Genomic DNA, 18,627 nt, shown 5'->3' on the forward strand with positions numbered 1-18,627 from the left:
TTTACTCCTCAATTTAGGGGAGGCTGTTCGAGGACTCCATAGGTCTCAAGGAAGGTTCTATGGTGTACTTTATTCGAGGGGAGGATTGTTGGGAAAGGAGCCCTCAAACAAAATATACAATTTGTTCGACACTTGAGTCACTTTTAACTGTATCTTTAAAGCTAACAACTTCTTTGTTGACATTTAAGGATTCTATTGACATGACTATGGTAAGACATGACTCTGATACCATGTTAGGAATCACGAATCTCCACAACAGTATGATATTGTCTACTTTGAACATAAGTTTTCATCGCTTTGCTTTTGGTTTCCCCAAAATACCTCATACAAATGGAGATCTATTCCTTACTTATAAACCCATGATCATTCCCTTAATTAGCCAATGTGCCACTCCTTCCCAACAATCCTCCCCTAAAATAAAGTACACCATAGAGCCTCCCATGAGGCCTATGGAGCCCTCGAACAGTCTCTCCTTAATCGTGGTTCAACTCAATTTTTGGAGCCTTCGAACAAAGTACACAATTTATTTGACACTTGAGTCACTCTTTTGACTACACCTTCGAGGCTCACAACTTCTTTGTTCAACATTTGAGAATTCTATTGACATGGCTAAGTTGAAAGTATGGTTCTGATACCATGTTGGGAATCACGGACCTCCACAATGGTATGATATTATCCACTTTGAGCATAATCTCTCGTAGCTTTGCAAGGTTTTCCCAAAAGGTCTCATACCAATGGAGATGTATTCCTTACTTATAAACTCATGATCATTCCCTTAATTAGTCAATGTGTGATTCACTCCCAACCATTCTCAACAACTTAGTGTAAGGCAACATGTCTATCAAGTCAGCTTAAAATATTACACCAACATGAGGATCACACCGGTAGAAGAATCAACATATACACACAAATGAAGCTCGTACAAATCCTAAAATAAATCTCATTCCCAACCGTGTTCTTCCGTCTATGGCGAAAAATAGAGAGTATGCGTGATTAAAACTGCTGAAAAAGAGATAACTAGAAGTTTAATCGATGTCCAACCTTTTCTCATAAAGNGATGATACTCAATGGAGTAAGTTAGATAACTCCTCTCAGCCACTCACTTGGTATAAGGTACAAACCCATAAATAAATCATTTGTAATGGCCCAAGTCCACAATCAGCAGATATCGTCCTCTTTGAAATGAAATAAATGACATCAATTGGAGAGGGAAACGTGTGTCACCGAGGACACTGGGTCTCGAGGAGTGAAACATTCTTACCCATAAGAGTGTAGAAACTTCTCTCTAGTAGACGCGTTTAAGGAAAAACCCAAAGAAAAAATTCAAAGAGGACAATATCTGCTAGTGGTCAGCTTGACCTTTGTCGTCATTCTAAATTCATTGTCCAATTTACAGACTCAGTTTGATGCACCTCCGGGTGATGACCCTATCGCCCTGAACCTTGGTTCCATGGGGAAGGGTGCAGTTTGGGTTAACGGCTGGGGCATTGGCCGGTACTGGGTCTCCTTCCTCACCGGAAAAGGGGAGCCTTCACAGAAATGGTACAGAGTTTATTAAGACCTTAGTATCTGGTGCTATTATATCATATCTTAATACAATTCTTTCTGTTGTTTCAATCCAGGTATCATGTGCCACGTTCCTTCCTCAAGCCAACAGGAAACCTGTTGGTTATCTTTGAAGAAGAAACAGGAAACCCGGTTGGGATTAGTCTGGATGCTGTTTCCATTACCAAAACTTAACTTTGTTGGTCCATGCTCAATTTCTTTCTTTTATGAGTCCTAGGAACAATTGTGCAATGCTTCCATTAGTAATTGGTTCATGTCAATTGTCCAACAATCTAATTCAAGCCAAAGTTATCTCGCTATAAAATTAATCTCTTTTGGTGCTAAATTTTTCTATCATATTCACGTTACATACCTCCACAATAGTATGATATTGTCCACTTTAAGCATTTACTCCTCAATTTAGGGGAGGCTGTTCGAGGACTCCATAGGTCTCAAGGAAGGTTCTATGGTGTACTTTATTCGAGGGGAGGATTGTTGGGAAAGGAGCCCTCAAACAAAATATACAATTTGTTCGACACTTGAGTCACTTTTAACTGTATCTTTAAAGCTAACAACTTCTTTGTTGACATTTAAGGATTCTATTGACATGACTATGGTAAGACATGACTCTGATACCATGTTAGGAATCACGAATCTCCACAACAGTATGATATTGTCTACTTTGAACATAAGTTTTCATCGCTTTGCTTTTGGTTTCCCCAAAATACCTCATACAAATGGAGATCTATTCCTTACTTATAAACCCATGATCATTCCCTTAATTAGCCAATGTGCCACTCCTTCCCAACAATCCTCCCCTAAAATAAAGTACACCATAGAGCCTCCCATGAGGCCTATGGAGCCCTCGAACAGTCTCTCCTTAATCGTGGTTCAACTCAATTTTTGGAGCCTTCGAACAAAGTACACAATTTATTTGACACTTGAGTCACTCTTTTGACTACACCTTCGAGGCTCACAACTTCTTTGTTCAACATTTGAGAATTCTATTGACATGGCTAAGTTGAAAGTATGGTTCTGATACCATGTTGGGAATCACGGACCTCCACAATGGTATGATATTATCCACTTTGAGCATAATCTCTCGTAGCTTTGCAAGGTTTTCCCAAAAGGTCTCATACCAATGGAGATGTATTCCTTACTTATAAACTCATGATCATTCCCTTAATTAGTCAATGTGTGATTCACTCCCAACCATTCTCAACAACTTAGTGTAAGGCAACATGTCTATCAAGTCAGCTTAAAATATTACACCAACATGAGGATCACACCGGTAGAAGAATCAACATATACACACAAATGAAGCTCGTACAAATCCTAAAATAAATCTCATTCCCAACCGTGTTCTTCCGTCTATGGCGAAAAATAGAGAGTATGCGTGATTAAAACTGCTGAAAAAGAGATAACTAGAAGTTTAATCGATGTCCAACCTTTTCTCATAAAGACGTGCTATGTCTCAGGTTTCTTCCGGTTATCTCTTAATTAATATAAATTATTTTTAATAATACTAAACTTCTTTTTAAAAATTTTTAAAAATGATTCGGTAAATAATAAAAAATTCCATCTACATCAAATTTAAATTTTAAATATTTGGTAGATAAGTTTTAAAAGGGAGAAGTAAAGTTGTAACTTTATTAGTTAATTAATTCAGAACTAATCCCTGAACAGCTAACCATAGCTAACCATAGCACTGTAAAAATAGAATAAGTGGTATGGATAATCATTTTTTCTTCCTAAAAAAGATCTATTAAATTCATTGAGTTGTTCCAAAGAATCAAAACAGCCAGTTATTAAAGGAATTCCTTGTCGGCTCTTTCTAAAATGCTCATTTGGACGAGGGCTTCTGCAAACAAGTGAATTTCTTATCTCTTTTTTATTTATTTAAAATAATTGAGTCAATTATGAAGCATTTTATATAATCAAGAAACGTCTCATGTATTTCTCTCAGGTAAGAGAAAAGTGACATAAAAAGGTAGCCATATTTGGCACGAAAAGCTTTGGAAGAAAGCAAGGTTGTTCTGAAAATTAATGGCGAAACTAGAGTCTCGCGTCATTAGATTACTGTGGATTTCAGCTTTGGTATTGATAGCAGCGTTATTCGACGGCGTCCTTGGAGGCAACCGCAGCAGTGGCAACGTAACTTACGACGGAAGATCGTTGATCATCAATGGCGAACACAAACTTCTCTTCTCTGGTTCTATTCACTATCCGCGGAGTACTCCTGAAGTGAGTTTGATTTCATTCATTCTTTCTTTCTTCATCCATCCTCGATCTTCTGTGATGATTCTTCTAGTTTTTGTTTCTGGTTTGAATTAAGTAATCATGACGGATGAATGAATTTTCACTATGTTTAAAATTTTGGTGGAGAGCGTTTTTTGCTTCCTATCGATCATCCATTTCGCATGACAGTGAAATAGGAAATATATATATATATATATATATATTTTTTGTTGAATTAAGGTGATGTTTTTGGTTGTTACGTAGATGTGGCCTTCTTTGATAGCCAAAGCAAAGGCAGGTGGACTAGATGTGATAGAAACTTACGTGTTCTGGAACATTCATGAACCTCAACAAGGAACGGTAACTCAATTTCTGTAGTTTTTATTTGTCGAAAAGGTGACATGGCATGAACCAAAAAAATAAAAATCTTGTTTTTTCAGTATGATTTTAGTGGTGGACACGATATTGTAAGATTTTTAAAGGAAGTACAAGCACAAGGATTATACGCTTGCCTAAGAATTGGACCCTTCATTGAGGCGGAATGGAATTATGGGCAAGAACATGTGGAACATTCCTCTAAAAAATGATAATTTCTTAGTCTTTGTCTTAACTTTCTAATGCAGTGGTCTACCATTTTGGCTACGTGATATTCCGGGAATTATTTATCGATCTGATAACGAACCATTTAAGGTATTATCTTTTTTTTTTTTTTTTTTTTTTTTTTTTTNTCAAGTTGTTAAGTCTTTACCCTGTTCGGATATGGAGCTTGCTGTTATTCAATTATTATAGGCCCTAAATAGTTAGATATATATGTATAGTAAATAACTATTTAAGGTAAAAAAAAAATATAAATATATATGTTAGATATATATACCTTATATGTCTTAACAGGGTTATATATATAGCTTTCAATATATAATTTTTCTATTATTATATATGACCGAAGTCACCTTTAGGAATATTCCTTATTGTATTTTCTTTCTCATGTTTTTTTTATGTTCATCTATATCAAGTGTATGCGTTGTTGTGCGATCCTAACACACCGTACGCCTCGTTGGATCTAGCTCACGATCGAAATATGTCAAAACAAACCACTGGAATATGAAGAACAGAGAGAGAACTTTTGCCAGAGAAACCTTAACCACTTATGTTTTTCAATTCTTAGCACACATCTAATGAATATTTACAATGAAAAAGCACCGACTAATTTCTAAAAAAAAAATCAATATAAATTAGTAACTTATTCTACTATATCGTTATTTCATAAGTTAGTAACTTATTCTATTAAGTCAACAGCTCTGCATGCAAAACTTCACCACGAAGGTAGTGAACATGATGAAGTCGAAAGGCTTATATGCTTCACAGGGAGGGCCTATTATACTTTCACAGGTTCGAACCCAGTGGGCAACACCACCAATGAACCTTTTTTTTTATTCTTTTTTCATGTCACTTCTGTAAGAAAACTCATCAATGGAATTGCAGATTGAGAATGAATACTCGATGGTGGAGAAATTCTTTAATGAGAAAGGACCTCCTTATGTTAAATGGGCTGCAAACATGGCGGTTAGCCTTCAAACCGGTGTGCCATGGATCATGTGCAAGCAAAACGATGCACCTGACCCTACGGTATATACGTAAACATAATCATATGACTTATATTCTTAAGGATTATTGGAAGTGAGTCTCACATTGGTTAATTTAGTGGAAGATCATAGGTTTATAGATGAAAGAATACTATCTCCGTTGGTACGAGGTCTTTTAGGGAAGCCTAAAGTAAAGTAATGAGAGCTTATGCTTAAAGTAGACAATATCATACCATTGTGGAGATCCGTAATTCCTAACATATATTTTCTTTTCTATTTCCATTTTACTTAAATATTCAATTGGTAGATAAATACGTGCAATGGGTTGAAATGTGGAGAAACATTCACTGGACCAAACTCGCCTAATAAGCCATCTATTTGGACCGAGAACTATTCTACCTAGTATGTCTTGCGCTTGCATTGTATCCAAATATTTTGCATGTCATAAAAACCAGATTGATATTAATTTCTTATGAGTGTTGGGTTACAGCTATCAAGTTTATGGAGGCGAACCCTACATAAGATCAGCAGAGGATATTGCATTTCATGTAGCCCTTTTCATTGCGGCAAAGAAGGGGGCTTTCGTCAATTATTATATGGTATTTTGACATAACTCTCTCTCAATTTTTTATTTGTTGTTATGAACTTATTTAAAGATGTGATTATTTTAAACCAAAAACCATGGTTCACTTTCTCCCAGTATCATGGAGGAACCAATTTTGGAAGATCGGCTGGTGCATATATGATTACAGGCTACTATGATCAAGCCCCTCTGGACGAATATGGTAAAAACTGTATTTTCAATAAATTAGCTCATACCATTCGTATTTTTGCCTCAGCTGGTTTTTTTTTTTTTTTTTTAAGGTTTAATTAGGGAACCAAAATGGAGTCATCTTAAGGAATTGCATGCTGCAGTTAAGCTATGCAGCAAACCCTTGCTTTATGGAACAAAATCCAACATCTCACTTGGCATTCGACAAGACGTAAGTTTATTCGAACCCACCACTAGTAGTTCCAGACTTTTTCTCAAAGTTTTTAAAACGTGTTTGCTGGTGAGAGGTTTCCACACCCATATAAGGAATGTTTCGTTATTCTATCCAACTAATGTGGGATCTCACAATCCACCCCTTGGAGGCCTAGTGTCCTTGCTCGCACATCGCCTAGTGCCTGGCTCTTATACCATTTGTAATTGTTCAAGCCAACGCTAGTAGATATTGTCATCTTCGACCTTTTCCTTCCTGGATTCCCCTCAAGGTTTTTAAAACGCGTTTGCTAGTGAGAGGTTTCCACACTCATTTAAAGAATGCTTCGTTCTCTATCCAACCAAGGTGGGATCTCTCAATCCACCTCCTTTAGAGGTTCAGTGTCCTTGCTGGCACATAGCCTAGTGTCTGTTCTTATACCATTTATAACCGTCAAAGACCACCGTTAGCAGATGTCGTCCTATTCGAGCTTTCCCTTCCAGACTTCACCTGAACATTTTTAAGACGTGTTTGCTAGAGAGAAATTTCTACACTCGAATGTTTAGTTCTTCTAACCAACCAATGTAGGATCTCACAATTCACCTCTCTTGGAGGCCCAACGTCCTCGCTGGCACATCGTCTGGTGTCTGGCCATTTGTAACTGCCCAAGACCACTGTTAGCAAATATTATCTTCTTTGGACTTTCCCTTCCAGACTTGACCACTGTTAGCAAATATTATCTTCTTTGGACTTTCCCTTCCAGACTTCCCCTCAAGGTTTTTAAGACGTGTCTGCTAGGGAGAGATTTATACACCCGTTTAAGGAATGTTTCGTTCTTTTATCCAACCAATGTGAGATCTCACAATCCACCTCCCTTGGAGTTCCAGCGTCCTTGTTGGTACATCGCCCAGTGTCTGGCTCTTATACCATTTGTAACCGCTCAAGCCTACCGTTAGGAAATATTATCCATTTCGACATTTTTCTTCCAAATTTTTCCTTAATGTTTTAAAAACGTGTATGTTAGGGAGAGGTTTTTACACCCATATAAAAAATGTGAGATCTCATATTACTCATCCATCTCTTTTGGCAGGCCTTCGTGTTCAAAACTAAGTCTAGAGAATGTGCTGCCTTTTTGGTGAATAGGGGAGTTAAGGACGTGAGTGTTTTGTTTCAGAACGTTACATACAAGTTACCTTCATATTCCATCAGCATCTTACCAGACTGCAAAACTGTGGCCTTCAACACCAAAAGGGCAAGTCTTATACCAACCGCTGATTTCTCTTATTCGTCATTAATTTTTAACCCTTGAAATACTATTCATCAGGTAAGCGTACAATACAATACAAGAACAATGAAGGCCGTACAAAAGTTTGATTCGCCTGAAAAATGGCAAGAGTTCAACGAACCGATACCTAGATTTGATCAAACCACGTTAAGAGAAAACAAGTTATTAGAGCAAACGGGTATCACCAAAGACAGCACAGATTATCTTTGGTACACTATGAGGTAAATTATAAGTGGAAATTCTACCGCTCATAATCAAACTATTGTTGAACACAGCTAAAAACACTAGTACTTTTCATTAACACCAATTGATAGAAAAATGGGCTCATATAATTATTGGGTTTGACCTTCACCTGCAGGGTTGAACAGGATTCTCCTGACTCTCAACAAACACTTGAAGTGGGTTCTCGAGCTCATGTTCTGCATGCATTCGTCAATGGAATTTATGCAGGCGAGTCTTGTCTTTATTTTTATGGTTGAAGCTCGAAGAGACCGTATTACTGAACATTTATCTATTAATGTTTTACAGGCTCCGCCCATGGAGCTAAAAATGAATTGAGCTTCTATCTTAATAATAATATTACATTGAGACATGAAACCAACAACATCTCATTGCTCAGTGTAACAGTCGGGTTATCGGTATGGATATTTTATCTTTCCTTCCATAGTTTGATGCATTTGATACCATCTGAGCGAGTTCTTATGTGAAGGGTTCTGGAGCATATCTTGAAAGAAGAGTTCTTGGGCTGCGAAGAGTGAAAATTGGAGGCAAATATTACTCTATGAAACCTTGGGGATACAAGGTCCTTCAATTTTCTAATCTCCTAATACCAACATAAATATAAACTTAAAAGCTGACCTTTTTTTAACAATGTGTCAAAAGGTTGGCCTATCGGGAGAGAACTCGCAAGTATTTTTAGGCTCGGGATCAAATGATACTCAATGGAGTAAGTTAGAGAACTCGTCTCGGCCCCTCACATGGTATAAGGTACTAACCCATAAACAATTTGTAACCGCCCATTCCACCATTAGCAGATATTGTCCTCTTTGGAAATAGACAAAGAGAATGACATTCTTTACCAGAGCTGTCCTCTTTGGAAATAGAGAAAGAGAATGACATTTTTTACAAGAGTATGGAAACCTCTTCTTGGCAGACATGTTTTAAAAAATTTGAGGAAATTTCTAAATGGAAAGTTCAAAGATGACAATATCTACCAGTGGTGAGCTAGTTTTTCTGTTTCACCATTTTAAATTCATTGCTAATTGACAGACAAGGTTCGATGCACCTCCGGGCGATGGCCCTATCACCCTGAACCTTGGTTCCATGGGGAAAGGTGCAGTTTGGGTTAATGGCTGGGGCATTGGCCGGTACTGGGTCTCCTTCCTCACCAGAAAAGGGGAGCCTTCACAGAAATGGTACACAATTTATTAAGACCTTAGTCTCTGGTGTTATTATATCATATTTTAATACAGTTATTTGTGTTGTTTCAATCCAGGTATCATGTACCACGTTCCTTCCTCAAGCCAACCGGAAACCTGTTGGTTATCTTTGAAGAAGAAATAGGAAACCCAGTCGGGATCACTCTCGATGTTGTTTCCATTACCAAAACTTTGTTCGTCGATGCTCAATGCACGTAGTGATGGAACAAGCCTTTACTATCGTATTAATGTAAATAATGACAGAACTTCACAATAATATGATATTGTTCATTTAAACATAAACTCTCAGTAAAATCTATGATCAACTCCTTAATGAGCAGATGTGAGACTCGTTTATTTAAACATAGACTCTCAGTAAAGTCTATGATCAACCCCTTAATGAGCAGATGTGAGACTCGTTCATTTAAACATAGACTCTCAGTATAGTCTATAATCAACCCCTTAATTAGTAGATGTGAGACTCCTTTTCCCAACAATCCTTCCAGCGAATAAAGTACACTATAGAACCTTCCTTGAGGCTTATAGAACCCTCGAACAGTCTCCCCTTAATCGAGGCTCAACTCATTCTTTGGAGTCTTCGAACAAAGTACACCATTTATTTGACAATTGAATCACTCTTGACTACACCTTCGAGGCTCACAACTTCTTTGTTCAACATTTAAGGATCCTATTGACATGGCTAAGTTAAAACCATGATTCTGATACCATGTTGAGAATCACGGACCTCCATAATGGTATGATATTATCCACTTTGAGCATAATCTCTCGTAGCTTTGCAAGGTTTCTCCAAAAGGTCTCATACCAATGGAGATGTACTCCTTATTTATAAACTCATGATCATTTCCTTAATTAGCCAATGTGTGATTCACTCCCAACAATTCTCAACAACTTAGTGTAAGGCAACATGTCTATCAAAGTCAGCTTAAAATATTACACCAACATGAGGATCACATTGGTAGAAGAATCAACATATACACACAAATGAAGCTCCTACAAATCCTAAATAAATCTCATTCCCAACCATGTTCTTCAGTCTATGGCGAAAAATAGAGAGTATGCATGATTAAAACTGCTGAAAAAGAGATAACTAGAAGTTTAATCGATGTCAAACCTTTTCTCGTAAAGACGTGCTGAGACAAGGCTAGAAAATGTCTCAGGTTTCATGTCCCTCTCTTCTCGAAGCTGGTATAGTTCGTGCTGATAGACAAGCCGTTGATACCTTCATTTCAAACGCAGGAGTTAAGCAATGGAAAATTAAACCAACCGGAAAAGAATCAACCACAGGAACATACAGTGTTTGAGCATCGGTACGTGAGTCCGATAAATTTCCTGGAAATCTGTGGCAATGGTATGTGTAAGAAACAGAAAAAGAAAACTCGAAAGATCGGAAGAATTGGAAGAAATCTCTCTCCTATTCTGAAACTGGCTATTATACAGCATTACACAATCAATTTCGATATTACTAAATGAGGTATGACTAAATTTAATCTAATTCAAATAACTAAATCAAATCCATTCCAAATAACTCAATCAAATCTAATCCTAACCGTCTGGAGATGAACTCCAAGCCTACGATCGCTAGTAATGGCAAAACAATCCTTCCTCACCATCGCAACTATGGCACTTCCATTATACTCAAAGATCTACAAAAACAATTTAATACCACAATGTCTGAACTACATCCAAGCTAAAAATTCCAAAAGAATGGCAGTAATGCTACTGAAGAGAAACGCACCGGTATTAGGTCCGCTACTCGAGCTTTCCTGGAACAAAGTATGAGAATCTTAATCTTTGTGACATGAGAACAAAAAGAACAAGATAGAATCGTCAGCTCAGAGCGATCGGAAACGTTTGTACCGAAATCAAAATCAATGAAACGGACTAAAACATGTAGAGATATGAATTGAAGTTGTGAAGATTGAAGGAAGAAATCGAAACCTGAGAGAAGAGAGAGTTGAATCGCAAAGAGAAATGCGGGAAGCAGCGACTCAGTGGATTTTAGTATAGCTCTATTAACGGCTTGGGCCTCACTCCAACCCCTTCTCCCCCTTTCTTAAGTTTTTTATTTTCTAAATTTTAAATTATACAAAATACCAATAAATTGGGCTACCCAATGATAAAGTAGTGTATATTTGTATTTTGAATTTTTAGTCTTTGAATTTTCTCTTATTTAATTTTTAATATAAACACTTTTAATATTTGTACTTAATAAAAGATGACGTGGCAGTTTAATTTCTTAATTATATTGTTTTGATTTGGCAAAAATATTAATACTTTTTAGGAAAATTAAAACTTTTTTTAATTTGATCTATAATTTTAAGAAAATTACAAACAAATTTAAAATTATCTGACACATTTTCTAAAAATATTTATTTTTATAATAAATATTTATTAAGATACTAAAATTAACGGTAAGATTACGAAACATTTTTTTATAAGCGTGTGAAAACCTCTAGAAATCGACTTTAAAAATCTAGAGAAAAAACCCGAAAAGAAAAATTCAAAGAGTACAATATCTATTAACGATAGCCTAAACTGTATTAAAAAAAATATTTATCTTTATTTGGAATTTGGAAAATGTAAGATAAAAATTTGAATTTAATCCAAGATTTCCTTGATTTGGCTGTCATTTATTAGGCAGGCAGCAAAAATAAGTCATGATTTACCAAATTACCTCTTCAATTATTTATTAACAAAAAAAANCAAAATTTGAAGATAAGCAATGGTTATTAATTTTTTTAAAATAATTTTTAAGTTGGTTCTTAATATTTTTAAATTATTAAATTTATCTGATGGGTCTTTCAATTATTAGTTTATTTACATAAACCTGATTAATACATGTTATATTTTATGTGACGACATATGAAATTAAATCTAAATATCTTAATAAAATAATTTTTTTTGTAATTTTATAAAATAGGGAAATGATATATGCAAATTTATTTTTAAAATATTTGATATATTAAATATAAATTATTTTTAATAATACTAAACTTCTTGTTAAATTTTTTTTTAAATGATTCAGTAAATAATAAAAAATTCCATCTACATAAAAATTTAAATTATAATTTTTGAAAGGGGGAAGTAGAGTTGTTATTTAATATAATACTTTATTAATTAATTAATTCAAGTTGGAACTATTCCGTGAACCGTCAACCATGCACTATGCACTGTAAAAATAGGATAAGTTTATGATAGTTATTTGTTCCTCCTAAGAAGATCTATTAAATTTCTTATCTCTTTTATTTATTTTTTATTTATTTAAAATAATTGATAATTGATAGTCAATTATGAAGCATTGTATATAATCATGAAACGTCTCATGTATTTCTCTCACAGGTGAGAGAAAAGTGACATAAAAAGGTAGCCATATTTGGTACGAAAAGCTTTGGAAGAAAGCAAGGTTGTTCTGAAAATTAATGGCGAAACTAGAGTCTCGCGTCATTAGATTACTGTGGATTTCAGCTTTGGTATTGATAGCAGCGTTATTCGACGGCGTCCTTGGAGGCAACCGCAGCAGTGGCAACGTAACTTACGACGGAAGATCGTTGATCATCAATGGCGAACACAAACTTCTCTTCTCTGGTTCTATTCACTATCCGCGAAGTACTCCTGAAGTGAGTTTGATTTCATTCATTCTTTCTTTCTTCATCCATCCTCGATCTTCTGTGATGATTCTTCTAGTTTTTGTTTCTGGTTTGAATTAAGTAATCATGACGGATGAATGAATTTTCACTATGTTTAAAATTTTGGTGGAGAGCGTTTTTTTTGCTTCCCATCCATCATCCATTCAGCATGACAGTGAAATAGGATTTTTTTTTTTTTTTTTTTTTTTATTAAGGTGATGTTTTTGGTTGTCACGTAGATGTGGCCTNCGTGATAGAAACTTACGTGTTCTGGAACATTCACGAACCCCAACAAGAAACGGTAACTTAATTTCTGTAGTTTCTATTTGTCGAAAAGGTGACATGGCATGAACCAAAAAATAAAAATCTTCTTTTTTCAGTATGATTTTAGCGGTGGACGCGATATAGTAAGATTTTTAAAGGAAGTACAAGCACAAGGATTATATGCTTGCCTAAGAATTGGACCCTTCATTGAGGCGGAATGGAGTTATGGGTAAGAACATGTAGAACATTCCTTTAAAAAATTATCATTTCTTAGTCTTTGTCTTAACTTTCTAATGCAGTGGTCTACCATTTTGGCTACATGATATCCCGGGAATTGTTTATCGGTCTGATAACGAACCATTCAAGGTATTGTTTTCTTTTTCTTTATTGTAATATTGATATCAAGTTGTTACGTCTTTATGGTCACCTTTTGAGATATAGAGCTTGCTGTTATTCAATTGTTATAGAATAGTTTTATATATATATATATATATATATATTATAGTAAATGACTATTTACAGTAAAAAAAATATAAATATATATGTTAGATATATATCCTAGATGGTTATACGTGTTAAGAAAAGTTATATATTATAAACTGAAATGCTTTCCATATGTAATTTCTCTATTTTTATAGATGACTGTAGTCATCAATATAAACTTTTAGCCAATATTCTTCGTTAAATTTTCTCTCTCCTATTTTTTATGTTTATGTAGATTGAGTGTATGCTGCGATCCTAACACTCCTTACACTTTGTTAGATCTAGTCTGTTATGTCCCACATTAGTTGGAGAGGAAAACAAACCATCATTTATAAGGGTGTGAAAACCTTCACCTAGCAGACGCGTTTTAAAGCCTTGAGGGGAAGCCCACAATCGAAATATCTGCTAGCAGTGGATCTGGACCGTTACATAGCCCACAATCGAAATATGTCGAAACAAACAACTTGACCACTTGTGTTTTTCAATTCTTAGCACACATGTAATGAATATTAGGGGAGAGAAAACACTAACTACTTAAACCTTCTTCCCACGTTAAGAACCACTAACAATTTTCCGAATTAAACCACTAAATTTGATTCCTAACCATTAAGTCAACAGGTTCGCATGCAAAACTTCACCACGAAGATAGTGAACATGATGAAGTCGGAAGGCTTATATGCTTCACAGGGAGGGCCAATTATACTTTCACAGGTTCGAGCCCAGTGGGCAACACCATCAATGAACCTTTTTTTTATATTCTTTTTTCATGTCACTTCTTTGAGAAAACTCATCAATGGAATTGCAGATTGAGAATGAATACTCGATGGTGGAGAAATTCTTTAATGAGAAAGGACCTCCTTATGTTAAATGGGCTGCAAACATGGCGGTTAGCCTTCAAACCGGTGTGCCATGGATCATGTGCAAGCAAAACGATGCACCTGACCCTATGGTATATACGTAAACATAATCATATGACTTATATTCTTCTTTCTATTTCTATTTTACTTATTTAATTGGTAGATAAATACGTGCAACGGGTTCAAATGTGGAGAAACATTCACTGGACCAAACTCACCTAATAAGCCATCTATTTGGACCGAGAACTGGACTACCTAGTATGTCTTGTGCTTGCATTGTATCCAAATATTTTGCATATCATGAAAACCAGATTGATATTAATTTCTTACGGTGTTGGGTTACAGCTATCAAGTTTATGGAGGCGAACCGTACGTAAGATCGGCGGAGGATATTGCATTTCATGTAGCCCTTTTCATTGCTGCAAAGGATGGGGCTTTTGTCAATTATTATATGGTATTTTAATATAAATCTCTCTCAATTTTTTATTTGTTGTTATGAACCGTGATTATTTTAAACCAAAAACCACTATTCACTTTCTCCCAGTATCATGGAGGAACCAATTTTGGAAGATCTGGTGGTGCATATATGATTACAGACTACTATGATCAAGCCCCTTTGGATGAATATGGTGTGACGTTTTTTAATATCGTATGTTTGATAAATTAGCTCATACCATTCGTATTTTTGCATCAACTGAAAACTTGTGCAGGTTTAATTAGGGAACCAAAATGGAGCCATCTTAAGGAATTGCATGCTACAGTTAAGCTATGCACCAAACCCTTGCTTTATGGAACAAAATCCAACATCTCACTCGGCATTCGACAAGACGTAAGTTTATGCTGCCAACAACGTCATTCTATGCAATTAAAAGTTGTTATTCTTGCAAATTATAGACGTGTTTACTTGTAACCACCCAAACACCCCACTAGCAGATATTGTTCCTACAGACTTTTTCTTACAGGCTTTCTCTCAATGTTTTTAAAACGCGTGTTAGGTAGAGATTTCTAGACCCATATTGGAATGTTTCGTTCTCCGGTCACCAATGTTGGATCTCACAATCCACCTTCCTTGGACCACCCAAACACACCACTAGTAGATATTGTCTTTTTCAGACTTTCCCTCAAGGTTTTTAAAACGTGTTTGTTAGGGAGAGATTTATATACCCATGTTAGGAATCTTTCCCTCAAGGTTTTTAAAACGTGTTTGTTAGGGAGAGATTTCTATACCCATGTTAGGAATGTTTCGTTCTCCTGTCACTAATGTGGGATCTCACAATCCACCTCCCTTGGAGACCCAGTGTCCTCAAATATTGTCATCTCCGGCCTTTTCCTTCCAGGATTCCTCTCAAGGTTTGTAAAACGCGTTTTTGTTGCCAGTGAGAGGTTTCCACACCCATATAAGAAATGTTTCGTTCTCTTATCCAACCAATATGGGATCTCTCAATCCACCTCCCTTAGAAGTTCAGTGTCTTCGCTCGCACATAGCCTAGTGTGTGGTTCTTATACCATTTATAACTGATATTGTCGTATTCGGGCTTTCCTTTCCAGACTTCCCCCTCAAGGTTTTTAAAACGCGTCTGCCAATGAAGGATTTCCACACCCATATAAGAATGATTAGTTCTTCTATCCAACCAATGTGGGATCTCACAATCCACCTCCCTTGGAGCCCCAACGTCCTCGCTAGCTGGCTCTTATACCATTTGTAACCGCTCAAGCCCACCGCTAGCAGATATTGTNATATACCCATGTTAGGAATCTTTCCCTCAAGGTTTTTAAAACGTGTTTGTTAGGGAGAGATTTCTATACCCATGTTAGGAATGTTTCGTTCTCCTGTCACTAATGTGGGATCTCACAATCCACCTCCCTTGGAGACCCAGTGTCCTCAAATATTGTCATCTCCGGCCTTTTCCTTCCAGGATTCCTCTCAAGGTTTGTAAAACGCGTTTTTGTTGCCAGTGAGAGGTTTCCACACCCATATAAGAAATGTTTCGTTCTCTTATCCAACCAATATGGGATCTCTCAATCCACCTCCCTTAGAAGTTCAGTGTCTTCGCTCGCACATAGCCTAGTGTGTGGTTCTTATACCATTTATAACTGATATTGTCGTATTCGGGCTTTCCTTTCCAGACTTCCCCCTCAAGGTTTTTAAAACGCGTCTGCCAATGAAGGATTTCCACACCCATATAAGAATGATTAGTTCTTCTATCCAACCAATGTGGGATCTCACAATCCACCTCCCTTGGAGCCCCAACGTCCTCGCTAGCTGGCTCTTATACCATTTGTAACCGCTCAAGCCCACCGCTAGCAGATATTGTCCTCTTTCACGTTTTCTTTCTAGACTTCCCCTTAATATTTTTAAAACGCGTATGTTAGGAAGTGGTTTCTACACATATACAAGGATCGTGAGATCTCATATTACTCATCCGTCTTTTTTGGCAGGCCTTTGTGTTCAAAACTAAGTCTAGAGAATGTGCTGCCTTTTTGGTGAATAGGGGAGTTAAGGACGTGAGTGTTCTGTTCCAGAATGTTACATACAAGTTACCTTCATATTCCATCAGCATCTTACCAGACTGCAAAACTGTGGCCTTCAACACAAAAAGGGTAAGCCTTAAACCAACCGCTATTTCTCTCATTCCTCATTAATTTTAACCTTTGAAATACTATTCATCAGGTAAGCGTACAATACAATACAAGAACAATAAAGGCCGTACAAAAGTTTGATTCGCCTGAAAAATGGCAAAAGTTCAACGAACCGATACCTAGATTTGATCAAACCACGTTAAGAGAAAACAAGTTATTAGAGCAAACGGGTATCACCAAAGACAGCACAGATTATCTTTGGTACACTATGAGGTAAATTATAAGTAGAAATTCTACCGCTCATAATCAAACTATTGTTGAACACAGCTGAAAACACTCGTACTTTTTATTAACACCAATTGATAGAAAAATGGGCTCATGTAATTATTGGGTTTGACCTTCACCTACAGGGTTGAACAGAATTCTCGTGGCTCTCAACAAACGCTTGAAGTGGGTTCTCGAGCTCATGTTCTGCATGCATTCGTCAATGGAATTTATGCAGGCGAGTCTTGTCTCTATTTTTATGATTGAAACTCGAAGAAATCGTATTACCGAACATTTATCTATTAATGTTTTATAGGCTCCGCCCATGGAGCTAAAAATGAATCGAGCTTCTATCTGAATAATAATATTACATTGAGACATGGAACCAACAACATCTCATTGCTCAGTGTAACGGTCGGGTTATCGGTACGGATATTTTATCTTTCCTTCCATAGTTTGATGCATTTGATACCATCTGAGCGAGTTCATATGTGAAGGGTTCTGGAGCATATCTTGAAAGAAGAGTTCTTGGGCTGCGAAGAGTGAGAATTGGAGGCAAAGATTACTCTATGAAACCTTGGGGATACAAGGTCCTTCAATTTTCTAATCTCCTAATACCAACATAAATATAAACTTAAAAGCTAACCTTCTTTTAACAATATGTCGAAAGGTTGGCCTATCGGGAGAGAACTCGCAAATATTTTTAGGCTCGGGGTCAAATGATACTCAATGGAGTAAGTTAGATAACTCATCTCGGCCCCTCACATGGTATAAGGTACTAACCCATAAACAATTTGTAACCACCCATTCCACCATTAGCCGATATTGTTCTTTTTTGAAATAGACAAAGAGAATGACATTTTTTACAAGAGCGTGGGAACCTCTTCCTCGAGACATGTTTTAAAAAATTTGAGAAAAGTTCAAAGATGACAATATCTACTAATGGTGAGCTAGTTTTTCTGTTTCACCATTTTAAATTCATTGCTAATTGACAGACACGGTTCGATGCACCTTCGGGCGGTGACCCTATCGCCCTGAACCTTGGTTCCATGGGGAAAGGTGCAGTTTGGGTTAATGGCTGGGGCATTGGCCGGTACTGGGTCTCCTTCCTCACCAGAAAAGGGGAGCCTTCACAGAAATGGTACACAGTTTATTAAGACCTTAGTCTCAAGTGTTATTTTATCATATCTTAATACACTTATTTGTGTTGTTTCAATCCAGGTATCATGTACCACGTTCCTTCCTCAAGCCAACCGGCAACCTGTTGGTTATCTTTGAAGAAGAAACAGGAAACCCGGTCGGGATCACTCTCGATGTTGTTTCCATTACCAAAACTTTGTTCGTCGATGCTCAATACACGTAGTGATGGAAAAAGACTTTACTATCGTATTAATGTTAATAATGACAGACCTTCACAATAATATAATATTATTTACTTTAAATATAAACTCTCATTAAAATCTATGATCAACTCTTTAATTAGCCGATGTGAGACTCTTTT

The 18,627-nt window shown here is 36.5% G+C and overlaps 1 protein-coding gene and 2 long non-coding RNA genes across 7 annotated transcripts; 2 read left to right on the forward strand and 1 right to left on the reverse strand.

The window, feature by feature from the left end:
* Window positions 1-1,056: 1,056 nt before the first annotated feature.
* LOC111787933 lies at window positions 1,057-1,876 on the forward strand. Its single transcript, XR_002814062.1, has 3 exons — window positions 1,057-1,113; window positions 1,397-1,542; window positions 1,623-1,876. It is a non-coding gene; the product is annotated as an uncharacterized LOC111787933 (long non-coding RNA).
* A 1,028-nt stretch (window positions 1,877-2,904) lies between these two features.
* LOC111787910 lies at window positions 2,905-11,086 on the reverse strand. 5 transcript variants are annotated; one of them, XR_002814055.1, is made up of 6 exons: window positions 10,991-11,086; window positions 10,788-10,841; window positions 10,345-10,389; window positions 10,164-10,271; window positions 8,472-9,015; window positions 8,089-8,358 (listed from the first exon to the last, which is right to left on the reverse strand). It is a non-coding gene; the product is annotated as an uncharacterized LOC111787910 (long non-coding RNA). The 5 variants fall into 5 exon arrangements; XR_002814058.1 differs by lacking the exons at window positions 8,089-8,358; window positions 8,472-9,015 and adding an exon at window positions 2,905-2,993; XR_002814060.1 differs by lacking the exons at window positions 8,089-8,358; window positions 8,472-9,015 and adding an exon at window positions 7,654-7,740.
* On the forward strand, window positions 3,535-18,594 carry LOC111787878 (beta-galactosidase 16-like). The gene is made up of 18 exons (XM_023667969.1): window positions 3,535-3,789; window positions 4,048-4,143; window positions 13,059-13,171; window positions 13,242-13,308; window positions 14,044-14,136; window positions 14,231-14,374; window positions 14,446-14,540; window positions 14,628-14,736; window positions 14,827-14,911; window positions 14,993-15,111; window positions 16,722-16,883; window positions 16,954-17,135; window positions 17,273-17,364; window positions 17,443-17,552; window positions 17,624-17,716; window positions 17,797-17,901; window positions 18,122-18,267; window positions 18,348-18,594. Exons 1-18 carry the CDS (start codon window positions 3,592-3,594, stop codon window positions 18,487-18,489), a joined length of 2,151 nt encoding a protein of 716 aa, XP_023523737.1. The 5' UTR covers window positions 3,535-3,591; the 3' UTR covers window positions 18,490-18,594.
* The last annotated feature ends 33 nt before the right edge of the window (window positions 18,595-18,627 follow it).

The sequence above is a fragment of the Cucurbita pepo genome, chromosome LG01 (assembly GCF_002806865.2).
Source record: "Cucurbita pepo subsp. pepo cultivar mu-cu-16 chromosome LG01, ASM280686v2, whole genome shotgun sequence".
In the NCBI taxonomy this organism is placed as follows: domain Eukaryota; kingdom Viridiplantae; phylum Streptophyta; class Magnoliopsida; order Cucurbitales; family Cucurbitaceae; genus Cucurbita; species Cucurbita pepo.